We start from the raw sequence: 27,510 nt of genomic DNA, 5'->3' as shown, positions 1-27,510 counted from the left end.
TAATGAATAGTTTATATCTTTTAATTTTTCTTGTAGTGTTTTGCCATAAATTTCCTTTATTTTATCTTCAAATCATGATATATTTAATGTTGCTCTATTGTTCTTTGGCTTCGTATTTTTAAATTTCCATTTAATTTTGCTGCTAGCAGTTCATGGTCGGTGTCAAAATCTGTACTTCTAAGAGTTTTAACATTTTGAATGGATGATTTCCAGTTGTTATTTATTAAAATGTAGTCGATACAGTTTTTTGTATTTCCATTGTTACTTGTAAGTTCTTAATTTAGAGCAAAGCCTGCTTCTTTTTACTAGCATCATAAAGAAACTTATTTGCTCAATTTACAAATTTATTGATTATAATCACTGTGCAATCCATGAGGGCAGTTTATGCAAGTATGAGCAATGCAAGTATAAACAGAGGCACATATTGTGTATGTGCCTCTGTTTATTCAACCTGCTAAAGAAGAAATATTATGAAACTTGATATCTGCATGAATTAGATTGAAGGGTGTCACAGTTGATTGTAATAGCACATTAGAGAATTTCTTTAAATGGGATGAATGTTACAAATTTAATTATTAAGCCATGGAAGGGATACATTTATGTACAGAGGTATCTTTTATGTTTATTTTAAGGGCATTGGATATTTTCAGTTAAGCCAGTTGGATTTTTCTTGTAGTTCCTAGAGTTTGTGTAGGGTTAAGATGTTCTGTCAAGGAAAAGGATTGAGAAGAATTAATTTTATTCTCTAGTAATTAAGGTTAAGGTATTATAGTGAAGTATGTTGGGAAAGGCCACAAGTAAGTAGTACTGGAAAATGCTAGCACCCTTGAGGTTTGAATTTGGCTTATAGGAAGATTAGTTTCATGGGGTGTGCATGTTTTGTATAGATCCTTATGATCCATCCCACACCTTTCTCTATGAAGTCAGTTAGTCCGTGCTATTGTAACATAGCAGTATTATAGCGTTGAGAGTGAAGACTGGGCACACATTCTGTATGAATGTATAATTTATGACATCCCCAGAACACAGCTAATAGTACGGATTGGCCCCCCTTCCCAGGGGAGAAGAATGTCTGTTCATCATAGAAGAGGGTAGAACTTTCACACAGCAAGTATTCGAAATGCACAGAACTATCCAAAGAATGGCAATTCAACCCCCCCCAGCAATTAAACAATAAAAATTAAAATTGTTCAGGTTTCCTACCATGCCCAGATAATGACTTAAAAACTGTCAGGATAGCAGTATTCTGCATCCTGACACGACAAAACTGGATTGACCTGGGTACCCCCCCAGCCCTACCCTGCCATGTGTGGGGGCCCTGGGGCACCACGCCAAATAAGTAACCATGTAGGGGGAGATGTACAGGCAGCCAGGGAAGCAGATTAATTGAAAAATATCTAAGCTAGTAGGGGGATGCAATGTAGAATGAATGAGAATGAAAGACAGAATGAATAGGCTGGTCACTGAGTGAAATAGGAATTATGGTTCAAGGAAATAAATGTCGGTTTTTGGTGAAAGAAAGAGTGACTCAGCATGAGGGAAAGAGAGAGTGACTGAGTGTTATGGTGAATGGGAATGAGTGGAAGAGCAAAAGTAATTGGCCGAAACAATACAAAGTTAATAATAATTTACATTACTTTATACAGGGTGTTTCAGTTAAATGTTTCAGAACTTCTAAGAGGGGTAGGGTACATCCTGACAACTCGAAATCATATAGCAATATGGGGTCGGAAATGCTTTCCTGAAGCGGTGTTGTACACAGAAGCACCATAAAGAAAAGAGACCGTAAGTGAGAAATCGTTTTAATAATACATGAAAAGAAGCAAAAGGTACATGGATTAAAGTAAGTGTTCGAAGTTTCTTCCACGGGCTACAATGTACGCCTCACATCTCCGACGCATGGACATCCGAACATTCTGGAATACTCCAGGCGAATTTCGTCGGCAGCTACTGCGATTCTTGCAACCAGCTCCTCAGCATTGTCAACAGGGGTGTCATAAACTAGCGATTTCATATGACCCCAGAAATAAAAATCAAGACATGATAGGTCGGGTGACCGAGCAGGCCAACGCACGGGACCACCACGTCCGATCCACTGTTGACCAAATGTGACATCCAAGTAGTTACGAACATCTCCGCTATAATGGGCAGGGGCTCCATCATGTTGGAACCACATTGTCTGTTGCGTCGATGCAGAAATCTGTTCATCTCTCAAAAGTTGTGGCAATACTTGCTGCAGAAAGATCAAGTAGATAGGTCCGGTTAGACGACACGGTAGCAGGTAAGGTCCGATGAGGTGATCTCCCATAATACCGGCCCATACATTGACCGAAAATCGAATCTGTGCTGCACGATGTCGTATTGCATGCGGGTTCTCGACCGCCCAGATATGGTCGTTATGCATGTTGAAAATTCCTTCCCTTGTGAAGGATGCCTCATCGGAAAACAACACTTCAGCAGGAAAAAGGGGATTTGTAGCACATTTTCCAAGGTACCACTGTGCGAAAGCAATACGAGTTTGAAGAAACTTCGAACACTTACTTTAATCCATGTACCTTTTGCTTCTTTTCATGTATTATTAAAACGATTTCTCACTTACGGTCTCTTTTCTTTTTATGGTGCTTCTGTGTACAACACCGCTTCAGGAAAGCATTTCCGACCCCACATTGCTATATTATTTCGAGTTGTCAGGATGTACCCTACCCCTCTTAGAAGTTCTGAAACGTTTAACTGAAACACCCTGTATATACTAACTAACACAAACACTATCACTGCATTCTCTCCTGGCCTGCAAAAAAAAAAAAATTGCAAGCTAGGCCTGCACCACAACTGAAGAACGGCCTTTCCAAATTCTACTGTTCACCCTTTTTTATATATATATATATATATATATATATATATAAAATAAAATATTAAAGATAATACAAAATAATAGAAAAAGTAAATCAATCAAATAATACATTCAGAGATTTAAGAAAACGCAAAAAAAAAAAAAAAAAAAAAAATTATTATTATCGCTTTTTACCCAAAATCCAGATGACTTCAACTGGGGCCAACCACCAAGACTGATATATATATACTAACTAACACAAACACTATCGCTGCATTCTCTCCTGGCCTGCAAAAAAAAAAAAAAATTGCAAGCTAGGCCTGCACCACAACTGAAGAACGGCCTTTCCAAATTCTACTGTTCACCCTTTTTTATATATATATAAAATAAAATATTAAAGATAATACAAAATAATAGAAAAAGTAAATCAATCAAATAATACATTCAGGGATTTAAGAAAACGCAAAACAAAAAAATTATTATTATCGCTTTTTACCCAAAATCCAGATGACTTCAACTGGGGCCAACCACCAAGACGGAAGTCAAAAAATGACAAGAGGTTCTCTGTTTCTGTAATGATCAATATATGCTAAGTAATTTAAATCTCAACCAAATATAAACCAATATAGGCCAAATATAAATCAAACATAGTAATTAAAAAGTTAAGAAATTTTAGAATCAAAAATAAGAAAATATAAGTAAATTATAAATGTAAGCATATATTAATCATCGTTGACCTGACAGATTAGTTACAATTACAGTCGTTATAATTATTAACTTTCTTTTTTATCACTAATATAAATATATACAAAAGCTTTGCTTAGGTTAAGTATACACTACCTAAGATTGCTTTTTCTATTATATTTCTTTTTCTTTTTTCTTAATTTTACCTTCATTGATCTTTCTTAATTTTAACTTCATGGATTTATGAGTGCACATCTTGAGTTTATTTTATATTATATTTTGACTTTTTCAATAACTTTGTTCTTATTATGCTACTTAAAAACTGTAATAATAAAATACTACATCGGCAGAGTAGGATAAAGTGACCGAGGATATTATTGTTGCTCTTGGATAGTAATCCTAACCGTGTTAATACATTGACACATACACAGATATCACACACTTTATAGAGCAGTTTAGCATATAATGCTTCTGGCACTAATATCTGATTACCATGTCTTAAATTTCAACCTTGTAATTTCAAATTGTCTTACTCGCCCCTATATGCATCCAAATCGTGCTACAATTAATACAAATTCACAAATATTCTGTAAAATGAATAATGTTATATATATGATCACTTGTCGCACTTGCAATGTTAAATATATTGGTCAAACTAGCAATAATCTACATATCAGAATGAACCTTCATCGTTCCGATATTAATACTTATAATAACAAATCCAGTAAGAAAACCGGTAATCTTGAACATGATATTGAATTCAGACATTTCCAAAAACATACTTTTGGTAATATTTTCATTTCAATACTTAATGTAATTAATAACACAAATGAAAGATTATTGCAAGAAGAAATTAGCATGTTATAATATAAAACACTATATCCATACGGTCTAAATAATAGATTTAATCAAAAATAGATGACGAATAATTTAAAAGATATTTGTGTTTATAATATGTTTCAAATTGCCAAACTTCATAAATATAATTGCAAAAGAAAATATAGTAAATCCAACACATATAAAAGCAACCGAGAACATCTAGGAGACTTCATAGATTTATTCAAAATGTGGGACACCGATCCTATAAATATTAGTAAAATACATAACACACTTTTCAGTATTAAACTTAGTGTACTCAAAGCACTAAACAGAAAAGCCAGTGATTATGTCTTTGCATCTTCTCACCTTATGCACATTATACTAGACATTGTTAAATTCAGAATTAATATTTTGAATTAACAAGCAACCAGAAAACTCTGTCCTCGTCTTATATTTTCAAAATAAAATGATGGATGATTTGGATATACATAAAACTATTAGTTTACATAATGACTTGCTGCCTATTGATAACTTACATATTAATATCAGATTTAGATATTCTAAACCATTTGGTCTTAAAGCGTGTAACTATAAAATAATAGCAACAAACCTTCACAATATTAACATCGGACAGGATACATGTGTTTGCCACAAACCTTCATTTCATAGATACGCGGATCCTAACCATAACCACATTATAACTGGCAATTTAGATATAATCCCATATCCTGAACTTAGAGATATTTTATCACTTGGTTTTAAATTTCGACCTAATCTACCTATTAATAAATCTACCTTTAAAAAATTGTTATATCTAGATTTATTAAAATACTGAATAAGATCAGCATACAAATATAATATACCAGTTGAGGCATACCACATGTGGTTATTTACAATGCTTAATATCATATCTAACAAATATAATCAATTGAAATTCATACAGGATAATCTATATAATACCAAATTAATAAATAGGCAGCTCAAAGATATACATGAACATTTTGTAATCACTCCTGTTGACAAAGCTGCTTGCAATTATGCAATTATATGTAAATCATATTATATAGAAATTATTAAAAATGAACTACAGTCTAGCCATACATACAAACACATAACATCTTCCTCTAATATAATAATCAAAAAATTAATTGCATTGCATAAAAAATTAAAGTTAAAGTATAATAAACTAAAATATCCGTTTATATATGGCATACCCAAATTTCATAAATCACCTATTGCATTTATATTCATAACATAATGTAGAGATAGTTATGCTAAATTTCCAGGAAAAACATTAGAAAAGTTACTTAAAATTATATTAAATACTTAAATAAAACTATTACAATAAATAATAACTTACCGATTATAAATGCAATAAAAAATAACAATATTCAGCAAATACAAACATTTGACTTTAACAGTCTATTTACGAGCATTAATCTTGATAATTTAAAAGTCGTTCTCCAGAAACTATATTTGGAAAATAAAAATGCTATAAAGGTTGATTTAACCTATTGGGATACTCTAATAAATTTATGCATCTTTAATAATTATGTATATGATGGAACATCGTTATACTTGCAAGTGACTGGCACCCCTATGGGAAGTCCAGCATCAAGCATAATCGCAAACCTTTATCTATATTATACAGAAAGAGCATTCCAAGATAACCTACTTATATTCAGATACGTAGATGACCTATGTGTGTTTAATTGTCCACATTTTGTCCAGTATTACAATAAATTATATCCAGAAGAACTTGTATTAGAAAAAACTAATTGTTCTGATACTATAGCAAATTACCTGGATCTTCATATAGAAATATTCCATAATAATATAGACGTAAACATATATAATAAAAGAGACGCATTTAATTTCAATGTAGTTGGCATTACAAACTGGAGATCTAATATATCAAAATCAGTGCATGCTAATATCATTTTATCCCAATCTCCGAGGATTGCTTATATTTGCAATAATAATAAAAAACATAATAGCATTGTACAACAAGTTGATTAATAATAATTTCCCTATCTCTTACCTGAAATATCACTTCAGGAAAGCGATAAGCATAATTAATTTCAAAAATTTGTTTTCTGAACCCATTGGTTCGATATAATTGTCATATTTAGTGCCATATATATATGTACATAGGATACACTTTGCATTCTTGGTGTCTTACAGCGTAGAAAACTTGTACCCACCGTCTTGCAAATTACAGTGTATCACTTTTTTTTTTTTTTTTCTTTTTAATACATAGTTAAATTCATTTAAGTTTACTTAAGTTCACGCTGAGGTAACATGCAAATTCAGCTCAGGGTCCTACTATAGGAACGGGTTTGCGATCCCGGGCATACCCGAGCCACAACTTATATCTTGTAATGTCTTTAAGCTGTCCTACACTTTTTATTTTTATTTCTCCGAAATTATTAGGGCAATCCGAGGACATAGGAGAAACTGTTTCTTATCTATACCACTATTTTTGGCCTTTGTGGAGTTCAGGTTCTATTATTCCTACTCCTTTAGTTTTTCTTCTTACTATCTGTATGTTTCTTTTTGCGTTAACTTAGAAATGATTGGCTAATTGATTAATTATTTATTTATTTTTACCATATCCATCACATAGGGGGCACCACATATTATTTTGACGACTATTACATTATGTCCTGGATACGGTAAATATGTAGTATGCATTATATATTTAATCTTATTTTAATCATTAAATTACATTCTCTGTCGGGTCAACGATGATAAATATATATGCTTACATTTATAATTTACTTATATTTTCTTATTTTTGATTCTAAAATTTCTTAACTTTTTAATTACTATGTTTGATTTATATTTGGCCTATATTGGTTTATATTTGGTTTAGATTTAAATTACTTAGCATATATTGATCATTACAGAAACAGAGAACCTCTTGTCATTTTTTGACTTCAGTCTTGGTGGTTGGCCCCAGTTGAAGTCGTCTGGATTTTGGGTAAAAAGCGATAATAATAATTTTTTTTTTTTTTTGCGTTTTCTTAAATCGCTGAATGTATTATTTGATTGATTTACTTTTTATATTATTTTCTATTATCTTTAATATTTTATAGACATTATGGGTGTAATGCATGATTGCTATGCAACTGCAATTGACTCATAAATATTAGTTACAGTTACAGTTGTTATAATTATTAACTTTCTTTTTTATCACTAATATATAGAGGCCGTGCCACTGAAATCCTTGGAAATTAGGTGATGGGGCCTTGCCAGAGTACTTAAATAAACTATTGGGTGCCTGACCTGCCTCCTTGTGGCAAAGCGTGGGCAATGATGGATCCCAATAGGGACCCAACAGCTAAATAAATGGTCAGAGAAACAACAGAACATAACTCTACACAACAAACCACTCCCCCACACACTTTTTAAATCTCTGGCCTCCACAGAGTTCTGTGTCACACCTACAAAGAATACAGTGCAGAGATGGGGGAAACCCCTGGTGTTGTCAGACAACTAACACACTTTACACTAGTAGTATTATAGTGTTAAACAAGTAATGTAAATGCCTCAGCTGGTTGCATTCAGCTGCACTAATTGTCATAATGTTATTGAAGGATTTACCGCTTCAGATTTCATATATTGTTCTCTATATATGAAATCTTCATTTCATATATTGAGAACTTTATCAAGTGTGGGTGATGTACTTTCTTTTACATTTCTTCTGTATTCTGAATAAGTTGCCACAATACTTAGGGAAATATAAATGTGTAAACATTAAATGTGAAATACTGGAAAGTGATTGTTTTAGTTTGCCTTTTTCTTCTTGGCTTCTATAGTACATGTACATGGTTTTAGTTTTGCATCTACATTTTGCCATTTGTCAGAAGTTAAGATTTATATTTTGTATTGGAACTTTTGTTTATTCAACCCTGTGGATATTAAATTTTTTTTTATATGACCCGTTTGCTTATTCTCATTAAAGTGTCAATGATTTAATTAAATTTCTGTTTGATGTGTGTTCTGCTTCCCTGTATAAAGGAAATGGAATAGGTTGCACATATTTGTTCATTATTTCAGCCACAAATTCTGCATTTGCTTTGGATTAACTTGTTTGTTGTTGAATAAATTGCTATTTTACCACATCCCTTGTGTAATAAGTGATAGCTGGCCTAACTTCTATGGAAATTTAAAACTGAACCATAGATTTGTTGGGAAAGTTGGATTAACTTGCATTTATTTTTGTTAGGTTTTCACTTGATCTGATTTGTGAACTTCCAAGCTAGCCGTAGCAGTTAGCATTAAGCAGTGAGAAATGTTAAGAGAAACTGCTTTAGCAAAGTACTTCCTTTTATTGTTTTTTCACTTTATTCTCTAATTTTCACTTAGCTTTATGCCACACAGCCTGATAAATAACACCACTGAAAAATTGAGGACAATAGCACATAAGATCTTTGACTAGCCCAGTGATTGATTAAGTTCAGTGAGATTAAGATTATGAATCTTTATCTCACTGAACATCCAGAGATGAATTGTTATAAAATTCTAGTGTCTATAAAAATATTTTTGGGATTGTATTCCATAAGGTTGCCGTGATCATTAATATTGCAATCATGGCAATTAGCTGGTGGTGTCATGTATATCTAGAGTTTGTAGATGACACTCTGCATCATCTTGAACTGAGATTTAGTTTTTGAGGAATCAGTTAGTCTCCATGCACTTGGTTCATATATTGACACTTCTAAGACAATCATTAATCCAAAAATATTGCTTCAGTAGGGAAGTAAACATTAAGTTTAGCTTATTCACAGAGCTACTAAGATGAAAGTGAGCTTTGTCACACATTATCATTTCAAAGCTAAAACTATTACTTTTTTTATCATAACCGACCATATGCCAGTAATACATGAATCTGTATGTGGGGTAGATTTTCTGTGCTTGCACAACCTATACTTTATATTACATCTTTAATATTAGCCAAAATCTATATAAATGAATCTTTGGCTAGGAAGGATGAACTTAATCTGAGCACGAATAAGTGCAGCATAGAATTAGGATATGCATCACATAGCATTCTCTAAAAATTAGTTTTTAGTATGTGCTCTAAGCTATAGCTCTAGAGTAGATATTTTTGAAAATGGATTACATAATACCTGTGTGTTTCTAAATGTGAAAGGAGTATTAGAAACTATGGGTTGAAGGTTTGAGAAGATGAAAAAAGATATTTGTTGACATTAGACTTGAATTTCTCTAAATTGTAATTTTCAGGAAATACATGTTGAGGAAGGTTGTTCCAGAAAGCTGAAGTTGAAGGGATAAATGAGGAAGAAGAAAAATTGGTTCTGTTGGTTTAAAGTTGGACAATAAATGGATGTTGACTGGTTGCAAAGTGTTTGGACTGGTTTAGAAGAGGGAGGGGTTATTACAGAAGCTAGTTCAGAAGATACCTCCATGGGTACCTATAGAAAAGGCATGTAGAAAAAACAGAATGTCTATGAGACAGAGAGTGGAAAGGCTTTACCACAGACAGGTTATTAATTAATCTGACTTTTGATTGAAGTCTTTTCTTTTTAATGGAGTCTCGAGCCTGAGAGAGAAAGAGAGGTATAAGACACAACTGAGTTTTAGAAGGATTGAAATTAACTAAATTATTTTTGACCCAGTGAAGAATTATATGGAGATCAGCATTTAAGAAATTGGTGGAGGATATTCTAGAAGTTCAAGCTGTTTGTGAAGAGTATGGTCCCAGTTTCTCAAAAGTGAAAGGTGAAAAGGAATGTGCTATCATACATAAAACTATGGATAGGATTTCCACTCAGTGGAAGAAGGTCATTAATATATAAGAGGAAAAGAGCAGGAGAAAGAACTGAACCTTGGGGAACCAGGGCTTTTTATCTTCTCCAGCATTAGTGAAGAAGACAAAAAGACCATCACTTACACCAAGTGATCAGAGAGAAAACTGGATACCCAGTTGCAAAAAAAAGTTGGCAATCTGTAAGGTAGAAACTTGTTAAGAAGAGCTTTATGCCAAACATGATCAAAAGCCTTAGAAATGTCAAAAGTGAATGCTTGAGTTTCACCAAACGTTTTGATTGAATTTGTCCATAGATGGGTAATATAAGAGAAAATATCACCAGTGGATCAATACCGATGGAATCCATATTGGCAATCATTGATCAGATGGAAGGTTTCAAGATAGTTTGAGTTGGTGGTTAATGGGTTTCTCTGTTATTTTGGAAAGAGTAGAGGTAAGTGTATTGGGATGATATTGGATGGGAGGGATTTGTTATCCCTTTTTTTAGGAACTGGCTGAATATGAGCAAATTTCCAAGCTGAAGGAAAAAAACACCAGAGGAATAAAAAAGTGTAAAAAAAGGCAACACAGAACAGGACTTAGCTCGGGAGGAAAGGTTTTGAGAACAGTTGGAGAAATATCACTAGCACCTGGAGCTTTCTTGGCATCAAGGCTGTTCAAAATTTTTCTGACATTCTTTTGACAGAAGACCACAGGAGGCATCAAGCAGAGTGTTCTGGGAATGGTAAGAGATGGTTTACCATGATTCCCAATACAAGAGTTAGAAGAAAAGGAGGATGCTAGTAAATTGGCTTTATTGTTCGCTGAGGAGGCAATAGAACCATTCAGGTTATAGCAGAAGTGGGAATAGAGGTGGGTAAAAGTTGCAGCCAATAGCTTTTGTAAGAGACCAGATGGTTTTGGACAAGAAGCAAGATTTCTGCTCTTAGCCTATTTCAAATCTAGGTTGGACTGATTAATAAATGCATATGGTTGTTGCAAGCTTTAGTGATGCTTTGTTGGAGATAAGTCAATAATTAACCTAACTGCCCTCTTTTGAATGGAATCTAGAGAAGCCTAAGAGAGCTTTTTGTGGCACCACCCCAGATGTGGGAACAATATTCCGTGGTAGGGCGGATTTGCGAATGTACAGAGTGAGCAGCTGTTGGAAGAAAAGTGACGCTGAGGGCAAAAGAAAAAACCCAGTTTTTTAGATGCAGAGGAAGCAATATTTGTGATGTGGTTATACCAAGAAAGATTAGGAGTCAGGATAATTCCAAATAGAGATATATGATCTTGTCTAGAAATGAGTGTTATCGAAGATAAGCACAGGAGCAGGAGAATCCTTTTTGAGAAATGTAAGACAGGACTGAGGTTTAGAATGATTGAAACCAACCTAAGTTATCTTTGCCCTACTGTAGAATTACCTGGAGATCAGCATTTAAGGAATTGGTAGTGGATATTTGAGAAGTTCAAGCTCTTTCAGGGCAACATTTCTCAAACTGGAAGTTGGAATGCAATGTGTTATCATCAGGAACATTATGGATAGGATTTCCCATCAATGCAAGAATGTCATTAATATACAAGAGGAAAACAGTGGGAGAAAGAACTGAACCTTGAGGAACACCTGCATTAATGGATGAGTTAGAAGACAGAGAGCCATCTAGCATCACCTGTAGTGAGAGGTCAGATTTAAAACTGGATACCTAATTACAAAATATAGTTGGCAAACCATAAGATGGAAACTCATTTAGAAGTTCTTTATGCCAAACATGATCAAAAGCCTATGAAATTGTCAAGAGCAACTGTTTGAGTTTCACCAAACTTTTCAATCGAATTTGTCCATAGATGGGTAACATGAGCCAGTATATCACCAGTGGATCGATACTGATGGAATCCATACTGGCAATTATGGATCAGATGGAAGTTTTCTAGATGTTTAAGAGTGGGCAGTTAATAGATTTCTCCATTACTTTAGAAAGAGTGGAAGTAATGGAGAAATCATTATTGTGGAAAGTGTAGAAGTAAGTGCAATGGCATGATAATTGGATAGGAGCAGTTTGTCACCTGTTTTTTTTTTTTTTTTTGGAACTTCTGGATATGACCAAATTTCCAAGCTGTGGAATAAGAAAGTGAAAAAAGATGACACAACACAGGTGTTGTGCTCAGGAGCACAGGTTTTAAGAACAATTGGAGAAATACTGCTAGGTCCTGGTGCTTTCTTGGCTTCAGAGCTGTCAAAATTCTTCTGACATCCTTTTGACAGACAGAAGACCACAGGAGGCATTGAGTGGAGTGTACTGGAAATGGTAGGAGGTGGTTTATCAAGATCATCAATACATGAGTTAATAGGATGCTAGCAGGTTAGCTTTATCTTTGGCTGAAGTAGTGGATTAGAACCATCTGGTTTTGCCACAGGTGGGAATAGCTTTGAGAAGAGACCAGAATGCTTGACTACCATTTGGATAAGAAGCAAGTATTCTCCTATTAGTCTGGTCAGAATCTAGTTTGGACTGATTAATAACTGCTTTACAACTTTGGCAAGCTGGGATGTAGGCATAAAATGAACCCGGAGATTTAAATGCAAGCAAATTGCGATGTGCAACATTCTTATCTTGAACAGCCTTAGCACATTTATTTGAAAACCAAGGTTTAGATAAAGGAAAAGATTTTAATGTGGAGTATGAAATAAAGGATTTCATCCATACAAGAATAATTTCACTGACATCTCAGCAATTGTTGACATCAGATTTGAAACAGTAATCCGACCAAGGAAAAGAAGAAAAGAAATCATGCAAATGATACCATTTTGCATTCTTGTAATGCCACACAACACGATGTTGAGAATGGCCACAAGAGAAAGGCTCCATTGGAGAATAAACTGTCTTGAATGTATACTTTGAAGGATTGTTCACGAGTAAGGTCAAGAGCATTTGGTGTATGTTTAGGGTTGTCTGGTATTCTGGTAGGTAAATGAACAATTTGTACAGGGTCATTAGTAATTGCAAAAGTCTCAGCATCTTGGTCGAGATTCTGTCCCCCCCCCCACAAATAGAAAACAGAAGCCAGCTGGGGTTATGAACATTAAAATTATCATGGAATATTACCTCACTGTTAGAAAAGTTGTCTAGAGAAGGTCTAGTTTCAAAGAAAGGAAGTAGAGAGTTATAAGTGATTAGTGGAGTTGGGAGAACAAAGGATGCTGTAAATATTTTTGACAAAATGGAACCAGGATGTTTTAAGTCAGAGAAGATTGAAAAGTAGAAATTCTAAATTACTCTCTCTGACAGGGAATATCAGAGTTGACACATGCACAAGTACCACCTTTGAATTAAAGGGAATTGTACAGATGAACAGTGAATAATTAGGATAACTGAAATGTGCTGTAGTTGAGGCAACTTATAATTCAGATTTCTGTCAGAAAAAGTAAGTGGGATTTGGTAGACTGAAGATGGAAGTGGATATTATTGATTTTGAAACTGAGATCTTGTATATTTCTGAAATGAATGAGCAAGTTTTTGGGAAGTTTGGATATTTTCATAGTTGAGTGTGTTCTGTTAGTTTGACTATTCTAGGTGTATTCAGTAGTAAAGTAAGAATGGAACTAGGGATGTGATGTATAAAGTAATCAAAGCCTCAGCATCTCAACTGTTTGGGTCCATGTGACTGGAAAACAGAAAATTTTGACAAAATGGGACCAGGAGGTTAAGCCAGAGAAGATCGTAAAGAGGAGATTCCAAATTACTGTCTCTGACAAGATATATCAGAGTGGACATATGTACAAGTATAGTCTTTGAATTAAAAGGAATTGTACAGATGAACAGTGAATAATTAGGATAATTGAAATGAGCAGTGATTGAGGCAATTGATAATTGGGATTCTCTCAGAAAAAATAAATGGGGCTTGGCAGGCTGAAAATGGAAGTGGACATCTTTGAGAGATCGAAACTCAGACCATATATATTTGTGAAATGAATGAAGAAACTTTGGGGAAGTTTCAATCTTTTTGCAGTTGAGTGTGTTCTATTAATTTGACTATTCTTAATGTATGTAGTAGTAAAGTAAGAATGGAGATGGGGACATGATGTATTAAGTAAAAATTTTTAGATATTGCATACGTACAGCAAGAATGTACCCAGCTTCTTGAACATAACTTGGGCTTGACAGTGACCTCCCACCCCTCCTGCTGTATGCACAATACTGCTGTGAGCATTATGACTAGAATATTTACTAGACAGATTAAACCTTACTGGTCAAGGCAGAACAAAAAATACTACTTTTCATAATGCCATAAAAAGAGCATTATTTATTTATTATTTTTTGTTGTGCACATTCATTCATGATGCTATTTTGCTATATAAAATAGTGTGAAGAATTCTGAAGGGAAAATTTTTGTTTATAAGAAACTTTACTTTTGTAGGTATCTGGATAAGGCTCATTAGGGATAAGAGCAATCTGAGTATTACTCAAGTTAACAAAATTCTTCGAAATTTAGAGAGCAAGAAAGCAATTAAGGCTGTTAAATCAGTTGCAGTAAGTAGGAATTTTATTCTGTTGAAATTAAAAAGTTTGACAAATGATTTTATAATTTCTGTATCTGATTTTCCTAAATGATTTTGAATCTGTCTACTGGCAATCCCAAAACTCGATAAAGACCATTCCATTCCTCACAACTATAGACCTATTTCTCTTACCAGCTGTCTGAACAAAACCCTCAAAAAAATGCTTCATTGTCATCTTGAGTCCTGAAACTTGATTAACAACAATTTGGATTCCGAAAATATCAATCATCACTGGATCTCATGATTAAAGCTGAAGCAAATATCAGAAATGCATTGTTATTTGATTTTTAGGAGCATTAGCAACTAAGGCTAAATTGCTCTGGGGATATGCCGTGGTCATTCCCTGACCTTTCCGATCCTCCGTATTTGGTGGTCATGGGCTTGAACCCCGGTCTAATCAAGAAGTGTGTGCTACGCACTGCTGCTCCTGCCCACTTGGCTATGGAGGTGCCCAGGAATGCATTGATCAAAAACAATCTTGTAATGATCTGTCTTGACATTTAGAAAGCCTTTGACACCACATGATGTTTCAGCATTTTAAAGGATCTACTGAAGGGAAACTACATTCTCTTGGCCTGGAGGTCAATTACCATATTTCATCCAAAATTTCCTTCAACAAAGATCCTTTCAAGTTTTTTTATCAACACACTCTCTCTAAAAATTTTTGCTCAAGAAGAAGGAATCAAATAAGGTTTTATTCTCAGCCACTTTATTTGCAGATTGAAATATATAATCAAAAAAATCATTCTGTAAACAGTGAATTCATACCTTTACTCCGATGTTCTCACAATTTCCTGTCATTCTCAAGACATTGAATACAATTACATTGAATGACAACTGCAAATATCAATAAATTGCATCCAGCTGTGGATGACACAAAAGTTATAGACTATCCAGTCAGAAATCTATTGTCATTTACTTCTGTGCCAGAATTAAAATGCATCCTGAACCAGAATTCCACTTAGATAACCATCCTCTTCCAGTAGCAAATAATATTTGTCTTCTAGGTTTAATTTTTGATAGAAAGTTAAACTTTTAAAAGCACATTGCACATCTCCAGACTGCTTGTCAAAAAAAATGAACATACTCAGATCCTTATCAGCCACAACCTGGGGAGCAGATCAATACACCTTGATTCACTTATTTAGATCAATAGTCAGACCTTGGCTGGACTATGGCATGCCTGTTTTCAATTCTGTTAGGGAAGGTGCTTTATCTCACCTAAACCCTATTTAACATTCAGCTCTGAGGATAGCTCTAGGTGCTTTCAGAATGTCTCGAGCACAAAGTCTGTATGTTGAAGCCTATGAAGCTCCTGTAAATATCAGGAGAAAGTTGTTATTACTGACCTGTGCAACCGAGATCCAAAGTCAGTTGACTCATCCTATTTGGTTAATACTTAACAATCCACAGTTTACAATCCTTTATAGAAACAAACTGAAGGAAATGAATACAAGTTGGTATTATAGGTTAAAGGAACTAATAGAAAATTGGGGATATATACTTCAATAAAGTCTTCTGAGATCCTATAGACCTCTGACCTTCCATGGCTTGCCAGCATGTTTATAACAGTTATTTCCAACAGTGAGAAAAACACTCTCTAGCAGACATTAGCATCCAACAACTACACATTGCTCATACACAATATTATTCCAACTTCCCTAAATTTTATACTGTTGGATTAAAGTCTGAGAATGGAGCAGGTGCAGCAGTAGTACTCCTTGACCCTACCCACACACCTCTTCTCACAGAATGTAGTAATTACACCACTGAATTATTATGCCATAAAGCTTACTCTAGAAAATATTTTCCACCTCTCAATCCAAAACAGTAATAATATACAGAGTCCAAAAAGTGCCTTATTAGCCATGCAAAACAATTCCCTACCTACTCATCTTTTACTAAAGCTCATCAGAAAAGAGCTGATTCAACTGAGAGAGCATCGCCAAAAAATTATCTTCTGCTGGATCCCAGTCCATACTGGAATACCAGGAAATGGAACAGCCGATAATGCTGCCAAACATCCATCCAGCACAGCCTCAATGAATTATCTAGTATTATTCACTGATCACAAAATGAATATACGAAGTACACTGAGTGATCACTGAATTATTACCCACCCCTATGAAAACTGAATGCGACCCATTGACGACGTGAGGTACGAGAGTGCGCAGATAGTCAACCTACGTAGCGTAGGTAAGGTTTCAGTGGTTCAGTAGGTAGTAAAATTCCGAGCGTGATGGGCAAAAGGAAGGATTTATCGGACTTTGATAAAGGACAGATTGTGGGAGCTCGATGAGCTGCTGCCTCGATTTCCCAAATGACTGAACTGGTGGGGTGTTCGAGAGACGCCATTGTTAAAGTGTACCAGGACTGGCATCAAAATGGTCAAACAATGACCCAACAGAAAAACTGCAAAGGTCAGCAAAAGGTTGATGTTAGAGGTGAGCGCTGGGTCCGATGACTCGTACTGGCAAACAGGCACAGAACCTTTGAAGAGTTGACTACCCAATACAACATGGGCCAACCCGGAACAATATCTGGCATGACCATGCATCGCACATATGGGCTATACCAGCAGACATCCCCTACGGCATCCTCTCCTAACTGAGGTTCGTCGGCTTAAAAGACGCGCCTGGCGCAACGAGCACGTAAGTTGGATGTTAGAAGACTGGAAGAAGGTGTGCTGGTCGGATGAGTCACATTATTTACTCCACACCGTGGATGGTTTTGTACAGATTTGGCATTAACAACATGAGGCTCTTGATCCATCATGCATGGTATCAAAAGTGCAGGCCAGTGGAGGCAGTTGTATGGTGTGGGGAACTTGGACTCCTGGTCCATATGGAAACACGTATCACCGGTCTCCGCTATCGTCAACTGCTTGATAACTGTGTACACCCCAGTATGATACACTTTTTCCCGAATGGCGATGGTGTCTTCCAAGATGACAGTGCGCCTAGCCATCGGGCACTTGATGTGTAGGAATGGTTTGAGGAGCACAGTTCTGACTTCTAGCATATCGATTGGGCTCCAAACTCCCCCAATATCAATCCCATAGAGCACTTATGGGACACTATGGAAAGGCATATCAGGTGTCTGGATATACCAATCACCTCCATACCTGTATTGCTGACTGTATTACACACAGCTTGGTTGGCCATACCTCCCGAACGCTTCCGACATCTTGTTGAATCAATGCTACGTTGGATAGCTGCTGTACTGTGGGCTAAAGGAGGACCTACGAAGTATTAGGTAGGTGGTCATAATTCAGTGATCACTCAATGTATATGTAAAGGACGATGGACACTTCAATGACAAATTGAAGTCATTGAATATGGTCCTTGAGGTTGTCACAGACATTCTCTCAGATATGCCAGACAAGCTGTACTTGCTACCTGGGAGTCTAAAACGCTGATGGAACTGATATTCAGGTGACACTCAAGTCAAGTGGACCCAATTTCGGCGAAGTCCGGACTGTCTGTGACAGCCAAATCCTCTGCTTGCACCTTCACGATGGTGGGACTGGGTATAGCCTCCATGCACAAGTACATGGTTGGTGACCACCCAGGTGTGAACCAACGTAAGCAGGGGTCTAGGTGTGGTGCCCACACCACATGGAGGAATGCCGCCCCTCTATGTTACCAGGCAGTACTACGTGGTAGATGACTCTCATCAACCGGTGAAATACCACCACTTTGCTTATTGGAGGCTTGAAGTGGTGGAACCCATGTTTAGTCTCTAGAGCTAAGTTCCGGTCAACCCTTCCCTATCTCTTCCATCATGCAATATAATTGATGACTTTTGAGGTTATGATGAACGTCGTGGCGAGATCCGATATTCCTTACATTTCGAGGGTACAGCTCTAAAACGGTGTTCGCAGGCCGGCCGCTAGTTAGTACACCAGACCGAACCTATTGGTAACTCTTTAGGAGGCTTCCGGATCAGCTAGTGTATAATCTTGCTACCTCTACTCTGGCAGATAGTGACTGGAGGGAGTCAGAGTAGTGTGTATGCGGGGAGCATTGTCGAGGCCACGTTATGTCAAGGATCTGGGTATATTCTTACCACATGTACCCCATATCCAAAAATTTCATTACTTCATACAGCATGTCCCACCCACTTATTCTTACTATTGAATACACCATGAATTGTCAAACTAATAGAGCAAGCTTATCTGCGAAAAGATCCAAACCTCCCAAGGACTTCCTAATTCATTTCACAAATATACGTGGTCTCAATTCTAATCTCAACGATGTCCATTTCCACTTGCAGTCTGCCAAACCCCATGTACTTTTTCTGACAGAATCTTAGTTATCGGTTGATTCAACTACTGCTCATCTCAGATGCCCAAATTATTCGCTGTATGATTCCTTTCGCCTCAAAGGTGGCACTTGTGCATATGTCCATTCTGATATTCCCTGTCAGAGACTTGGCAATTTGGAATCTCCTCTCTTTGATCTTCTCTGGCTTAAAATCTCTCTACCTCATTGTGTCAAACTCATCTGTTGTCTCTACCGTTCTCCCAACTCCACTAATCACTTTGAGTTCTTTGATTTCCTCTCTTTGCAACTTGACTTTCTCCAGTCCAACTTTCCTAACAGTGAGTTAATTTTCCTTGGTGATTTTAATGTTCACAACTCCAGCTGGCTTCCATTTTCTAGTCACACCGACCCAGCAGGTCGAGATGCTGAGGCTTTTGCAATTGCTAATGACCTAGCACAGATTGTTCATTTACCTACGAGAATACCGGACAATCCTAATCATACAGCCAATACCCTTGATCTTTTTCTCACAAACAACCCATCTAAGTACATGGTCAAAGTGAGAAGTCCTTTAGGCACTTCAGATCACAACTTGGTGATTGTCTCTTCTTCAATGGAACCTTTATCTCATGGCTATTCCCAACCTCGTGTTGTTTGGCATTACAAGAATGCAAAATGGGATGACCTGTGAGACTTCTTTTCTTCTTTTCCTTGGTCGGATAACTGTTTCAAAACTTCTGATGTCAACGTCTGCTCAGATCATGTCAGTGAAATTATTCTTGCAGGAATGGAATCCTTTATCCCACACTCCACTTTAAAATCTCGTCCTTTATCTAAACCTTGGTTTTCCAATAAATGTGCTAAGGCTGTCCAAGAGAAGAATGTTGCATATCGTAATTGGCTTGTTTCTAATTCTTCAGTTTCATTTTCTGCCTACACCAAAGCTCGCAACAATTGTAAAGCAGTTATTAATCAATCCAAACTATAGTTTGAACAGGCTAAGAGTAGAAACTTGCTTCTCGCCCTAATGGTAACCGAGCATTCTGGTCTCTTGCCAAAGCTATTGGCTGCAACTTTTGCCATCTCTGCTCCCACCTCTGTCCAAACCAGATGGTTCTGTTGTCACTTCAGCCAAGGATAAAGCTGACCTGCTAGCATCCCATTTTTCTTACAGCTCATGTATTAATGATCTTGCTAAAACACCTCCCACCATTCCCAACACGCTCCATTCAATGCCTCCTGTGGTCTTCCGTCAAAAGGATATCAGAAGGATTTTGATGAATCTTGATGCTACGAAAGCTCCAGGTCCTGATGGTATTTCTCCACTTGTTCTCAAAACCTGTGCTCCCGAACTTATTCCTGTTCTTTGCCGCCTTTTTTCACTTTCTTATTCCAAAGGTGTTTTTACTCTTCTGCTTGGAAATTTGCTCATATCCAGCCAGTTCCTAAAAAGGGTGACAAATCCCTCCCATCCAATTATCGTCCCATTGCAATTACTTCTACTCCTTCTAAAGTAATGGAGAAATCAATTAACCGCCAACTCTTAAACTACCTAGAAACCTTCCGTCTGATCAATGATCGCCAGTATGGATTCCGTCAGTGTCGATCCACTGGTGATATTCTGGCTTATGTTACCCATTTATGGACTAATACAATGGAAAGGTTCAGTGAAACACAAGTAGTTGCTCTTGACATTTCAAAGGCTTTTGATCGTGTTTGGCATAAAGGTCTTCTAAACAAGCTTCCATCTTATGGTTTGCTAACTGTTTTTAGTAATTGGTTATCCAGTTTTCTCTCTGATCGCTCACTGAGGGTGATGGTAGGTGGCTCTCTGTCTTCTAACTTGTCCACTAATGCCGGTGTCCCCCAAGGTTCAGTTCTTTCCCCCACTCTTTTCCTCTTGTATATCAATGACCTTCTTCCATTGACTGGAAATCCTATCCATAGTTTTGCCGATGATAGCACATTGCATTCAACTTTCCATTTTGAGAAACCTTGTCCTGCTCAATCAGCTTCAACTTCTCGAAAATCTGCTACCAATTCCTTAAATGCCGATCTTCAGGTTATTCTCCAGTGGGGCAAAGACAACTTAGTTGATTTCAACCCTTCTAAAACTCAGTCTTGTCTTTTATCTTGCAAAAAGGATTCTTCTGCTCCTATGCTTATCTTTAGTGACACTCCGATTTCTGGGCAAAATGATATATCTCTTTTGGGGATTACCCTGACTTCTAATCTCTCTTGGCACAAGCACATTACAAATATTGCTTCCTCTGCATATAAAAAACTTGGTTTTCTCTTTCGCTCTCGGCGTTACTTTTCTTCCAAACAGCTGCTCACTCTGTATAAATCGCAAATCCACCTTGCCATGGAATATTGTTCCCACATCTGGGGTGGTGCCCCCAAAACCTCTCTCAGGCTTCTTGATTCCATTCAGAAGAGGGCAGTTAGGTTAATTAATGATTCATCTGTAACAGAGTCTCTCCACTCACTTTCTCATAGACGCACTGTTTCTGCTGCATGCCTCTTCTACAGATACTTCCATGGGCACTGTTCTTCTGAATTGGCTTCTATAATTCTTGTTCCCTCTTTCAAAACAGTCCGAACACGTGCCGCCACCAGCCAACATCCATTTACTGTCCAACTTCAAAACCACAGAACCAACTTTTCATCTTCCTCATTTATTCATTCAACTGCCGTTTTCTGGACCAACCTTCCTTCATACGTATTTCCTGAAAATTACAATCTACAGAAGTTGAAGTCCAATGTCAACAAATATCTTGTTTCATCTTCTCAACCTCCAACCCAAGCATGGTACTAAGTACTATAGGTTCAGGGGCTCACATCTGGTGAGTATGGGCTTGGCACACCCAGGGTCCTGAGCTGGATATCATCATTCTTCTCCTTCTTGGTGATTCCTTTCTTCTTCTGACTCTCTCTCTCTCTCTCTCTCTCTCTCTCTCTCTCTCTCTCTCTCTCTCTCTCTCTCACACAGGGTAACTCGGAATTTTTTTTTTGGCTGGCGCAGCATAAGCCTCAGGCTTCCTTGCACCATATGGCTAATAATAATAATAATAATAATATCTCTCGTGTTTGGGGTTCACATAAAAAAAAAAAAAAAAATGCAAATTCATAATAAACTCCTTCAAATTAACCCTGTATTTGAATTATGGGCTCCCAGCTACTGTACAAACAGACAAGAAGTTTCCAGTACTTTTTTGGTATCTTTAAAGATAAAGAAATTGATGAAGCAATAGATGTTTTGCAGCATCAATTCTTGTTAGTTTTAATGTGAGAACCAATCAGACAATATTATGAAAGGAGAAAAAAAAAATTGATAATTGTTGCTCCTTGGTTTGGGAACTGATAAATGCACAAGGAGGCTTTATAACATATCCAGGTGAAAATGAAAAGTGAGTTCAAATACTCCCCCCCCCTTCTTTTTGTGAAGCTTCAGAAATGCTCACGTTTAATCAAAACGTTATGAAAAAAGTTTTGATTAAACATTCCTGAAGAGTTAAGTCTAGAACAGTATCTTCCTCAAAGCACTTTGGGCCTTGAGGTTGTCTAAAAGATTCTCTCAGATATGACAAGCTGGGTTTGCTACCTGAGAATTTATAATGCTCATGGAACCGATATTCAGGTGAACTGCATTTCAGCAAAGTTCTGTCAACCAAATCCTCTGCATGCACCTTCATGATGGTAAGACTTAATAACCCTGAGTATAAACCCTGTATGCAAGTCCTGAAATACGGCACTTTGGAGTTGATCACCCAGCTGCGAACCAATGTAAGCAGAGATAGAGGTGTGGCACCCAGACCTCTGGGTGCCACACCTTTGTGGATTTATTGGATGATTGTTTTCTGCAGCAGCATGTTCGAGAGGCAACCAGAGAAAGTAATACTCTTGATCTGGTTATCAGCAGTGATCATTCGTGTATTAAGAATTTGCAGATAAAGGAACCACTAGGTGGCAGTGATCACAGTGTACTGATACAGGATTTATTTAAAGATTTAATTACAATCAGGGGTAAAGGAAAGGGTTTTTGCTTCCGTAAAGGTGAGTACAGTGGTCTCCGACAGTTTTTAAATTCTGTACAGTGGGATCAACTGACGATGTTACCAACAGTAAATTCGAAGTGGGAAGCATTCAAGGAAATAATCGTGGAAGCTACTAAAAGTTTCATGTCTATTAAGAAATATTGTTCAAGGTTTAGGCCTAAATGGTTATCTAATGAACTAATAAAACTCGTAATTGAGAAGAAAAATGCATGGGATGCATATAAATTATCAAGCGACTCAGAAGCCTATGGCAGATATAAACTAGTCTGTAATCAGATGACAAAGGAGGTTAGGCAGGTGAAGGCAGATTATGAGAAATCCTTGGCAAAAGATGCTAAGAAAAACAGCAAGGATTTCTTTACTTATATAAACTCTAAAAGGAAGGGGATGAATCTGATTGGTCCACTTGACATCGATGGTTCAACTGTTGATGATCCTGCTCAGATAGCAAACAAACTGAATGAGTATTTTGCCTCTACATTCACACATGAGAAATTATTAAGGTTTGAAAATGGCAGAAGGTTATCAAATTGTAGCAGGATACTTAATGATTTTGTAATAACTGAAAACAAAGTGGAGGAGAAATTGTTGAAGTTAAACATAAGAAAAGCACCTGGGGTGGATGGGATCTATCCAGTTATATTAAAGGAGGCGGAAAAGCAACTAAGCAAACCCTTAGCCATAATTATGAGAGTGTCCTTGGACTCAGGGGAGGTTCCCACGGACTGGAGATGTGCAAATGTATCCCCAATTCACAAAGGGGGATCGAAGGGTGACACGAGTAATTACAGACCAGTTAGTTTAACTTCTGTTCCGGGTAAAATAATGGAGTCACTGGTTAAAGATGCATTGCAGGATCATCTAGACAAGGCTACAGCAGTAATTCAGACACAGCATGGGTTTGTTAAGGGAAAGTCCTGTCTGACAAATTTGATAGGATATTATGATGTGGTTACAAAGGAACTGGATGCAAAAAATAATTTTGATATCATATATTTGGATTTCAGGAAAGCTTTTGACACTGTTGCGCATGGAAGACTATTGTACAAATTGGAGCAGAATGGTATTAAGGGTAAGTTGCTGCAATGGATAAAAGGATGGTTAAGTGGGAGAAGACAGAGGGTGGTAATCAGTGGGTGCTGCTCTTCGTGAACTAATGTTATTAGTGGAGTTCCACAGGGTTCGGTGTTAGGTCCGCTGTTGTTTTGTATATTTATCAATGATATTGATGAAGGTATATCAGGCTTAATGTCGAAGTTTGCAGATGATACAAAGGTTGGCAGGGTTGTTAATGACAGTAATGGCATTGTGCTACTGCAACAGGATCTAGATAATTTGGGCAGATGGGCTAAGAAGTGGCAACTGAAGTTTAACCTTGACAAATGCAAAGTACTGCATATGGGTAGAAATAACCCCAGAGAAACGTACCAACTCTGTGGTACTACACTTAATATGGTAGAAAATGAAAAAGACCTGAGAGTAATTGTGCAGTCAGATATGAAGTTTTCTGAGCAATGCAGACAGGCTGCCAGGGCAGGTCATGGGGTTTTGTCAATGATATATAGGAATTTTGCTAGCAGGGAAAAGGAGGTGATTATCCCTCTGTATAAGGCAATGGTCAGGCCACGCCTTGAGTACTGCGTACAGGTCTGGATGTGTCATTTTAGGAAGGATGTAAATTTACTTGAGCGTGTACAGAGAAGGGCAACAAGATTGGTGAAGGGAATGAAGGGATCCTCTTACCAAGAGAGACTTAATTTCTGCAAATTGCAGTGGCTGGAGACTAGGCACCTGCGCGGTGATCTGATTGAGGTATATAAGGCCTTGAATGGGTTGAGCACGCTGAATTCTGATGAGATCCTTCCACTTGTTCAGATTACGAACCTAAGGGGGCATAAATTTAAATTAAGAAAAGACAGATGTAGAATAGATGTGCGGAAATTTGCCTTTAGCCAGCGGGTGATTAATTGCTGGAACAAATTTCCATCTGTCGTTGAGGAAGCTGATAGGTTAAATAAATTTAAGGAGGAACTGGACAGGTATTTGGAGGGAATGGTGTGTTTTTTTTTTTTTTTTTTTTGGCTGATGCTGCATAAGCTCATACACTTGCTTTCTTGCATCACATGCCACTGCTGCTGCTGCTACTACTACTACTAGTACTACTTCTACCACCACCACCACCACCACCACCACACAGAGGAATGCTGCCTATCTTTGTTACCCGACAAAACTAGGTGCCAATGCAATACCACCACTGTTATCGGAGGCTTAAAGTGATGAAAATGTTTAGTCTCCAAAGCAAAGCTATGGCAATCCCCTCTTCTCTTCCATCATGCAGTGTAATTGGTGTCTTTTGAGGTTATGATGGGCATCATGGTGAGATCCAAACTTCCTTACATTTCTAGGGTACAGCTCTAAAACAGTGTTTGCAGGCTGGTTGATAGATAGTCCACTGGATTGAACATATTAGTAACTCTCTAGAGGCATCTGTATCAGCTAGTACAGCAATACCTCGCTTAGCACGGCTTCAAACAGCAAGGATTTCACTATAATATGGTTTCCAATTAAGTTTAAGTCTGTGACAATGCCTTTGGTATTGGGTTCCATAATAGTCATAAAGTTTGTTTTATGACAACAACGTTCCATCGCCCCGAAAGCTCCTGTTTGTTTATATTTTTGTATCTTAACTTATAATAAATTTATCAGTTTTCAGAGGAAGCAATAAACTTTATGACTAAGTTTAAGTTTAAAATTTACAGTAATAGCCTAGACATGTACTCCATATATATACTGCAATGTCATAGCCTAGGTATGCGTATATGCTGTAGTGCTAACTCTATTGTCTCACATGCACGTGCCAATAGCTCTCCTCAGGCAGTCAGCGGCAACAGTGTTCCATCCTGACAAGACAAGGTAATAGCTTTTCAAACTTTTTATTTCACAGTTTATTTTTTACTCCTTTAAATACCAACAATGAGTCATAAAAGGAAAAGTAATGAAAGCGGTGGAGCTACTAAACATAAACGGCTTACATTAGAAAAAAAACTTGATATTATCAAGTGCCATGAAGATGGTGCATCGTATGCTAAAATTGTGCATGAAAACGGAACGAATGAAGTATCAATGCGAATGATTATTTGAAAGAAGGATCAGTATAAAGAGTAGAGAATTTCTACAGCATCTTACATGATGAAAGTGATACCTAAGCAAAGAAGTTAGCTATTGATTAATATGGAACATCTTTTATTGATATGGATAGAAGATTGTAATCAAAAGAAAATTCCTTTGAGTCAAAACATCATTCAAGCGATAGCCATGAGCCTTTATAACACGCTGAAGGAAAAAGAAGAAAATGAAGAGGAGGAAACTAAAGAAATATTTACAGCCAGTCATGGTTGGTTTTTCTGATTTAAAAACTGTGTTGGGCTTCACAATGTTCACATCTCAGGTGAAAGTGCAAGTTCAAACAAAGACACTGCTGCAAGATTTCCCAGTGAATTGAAAGACATCATTGATGAATGTGACTACAAGGATGAACAGATTTTCAACATCGACGAAACTGGACTGTTCTGTAAAAAAGTGCCCTTACGAACTTTTTTTACATGAAAATGAAAAGGCCTAACCTGGATATAAAGCATCAAAAGATCGTTTAACACTTTTGATGGGTGGAAACTCATCTGGGGATTTTAAATTGAAACGTCTACTCGTGTTCAGTGCAGAAAACCCAAGAGCTCTAAAGGGTTGCGTAAAAAGCACATTGCCTATAATTTGATGATCCAATAAGAAAGCATGGATTACATGAGAATTGTTTACAGAATTGTTCACAAATTATTTTTGTTCAATGGTTGAATGTTACTGCAAAGATGAAGGGATGGAGTTAAAAATTTTGTTGCTTTTAGACAATGCACCAGGCCATCCACCTGAAATTTCTGATCTCATTGAAAATATGAAAATATGCTTCTTTCACATAACAATGTCTCTCTTACAACCCATGGATTAAGGTGTAATTGCTACATTCAAGGTGTATTATCTGTGGCAAACTTTTTCCCAAGCAATTAAAGCTTCAACAAGGAGTGGGATCATCATCTTTACAAACATTTTTGAAAAATTATATCGTCAGGAATGCAATCAAAAATATATCTGCATCTTGGCTAGTAATCACTGCTAACATGCATTCTGTTTGACAGCATGTTTTGCCCCATTTGGCAAATGATTTCACTTGTTTTGAATTGCAAAACAATGTTTTCAGCAATTGCTGAAAACATTGTGAAGATTGGAAAAGATTTGGGGTTTGAAACTTTGGAGACTGCCAGTGTACATGACTGCATTGACTCACATGCAAATGACTTAGATGATGCAACTCTCATTGAAACTGATGAGCAAACTACATATGAAGAAGAGGAAAACAATTCTGAAGTGGATAACACTGAAGTGGCATCAAAAGAATTTTCAACAGAAGAATTAGAGAAAGTTTTTCGGGGAGTTGACATCGCCAGTGAGGTGATTATGAATGGAGA

The 27,510-nt window shown here is 36.8% G+C and overlaps 1 protein-coding gene across 4 annotated transcripts in view; it reads left to right on the top strand.

The window, feature by feature from the left end:
- Polr3F (RNA polymerase III subunit F) overlaps positions 1 to 27,510 on the top strand; it is a 315,200-nt gene that overhangs the window by 146,842 nt on the left and 140,848 nt on the right. For all 4 annotated transcript variants that reach the window (XM_090375396.1, XM_090375397.1, XM_090375395.1 and 1 more), the window contains exon 7: positions 14,529 to 14,641. In XM_090375396.1, the coding sequence (XP_090231522.1) occupies positions 14,529 to 14,641 (113 nt within the window). The remainder of the gene's footprint in view (positions 1 to 14,528; positions 14,642 to 27,510) is intronic.

The sequence above is a fragment of the Mastigoproctus giganteus genome, chromosome 6 (genome assembly GCF_048544385.1).
Source record: "Mastigoproctus giganteus isolate SK-2022 chromosome 6, ASM4854438v1, whole genome shotgun sequence".
Lineage (NCBI taxonomy): Eukaryota > Metazoa > Arthropoda > Arachnida > Uropygi > Thelyphonidae > Mastigoproctus > Mastigoproctus giganteus.
Note: the sequence above shows the minus strand (reverse complement) of the source record. Positions and strands in the feature narration are given on the sequence as shown.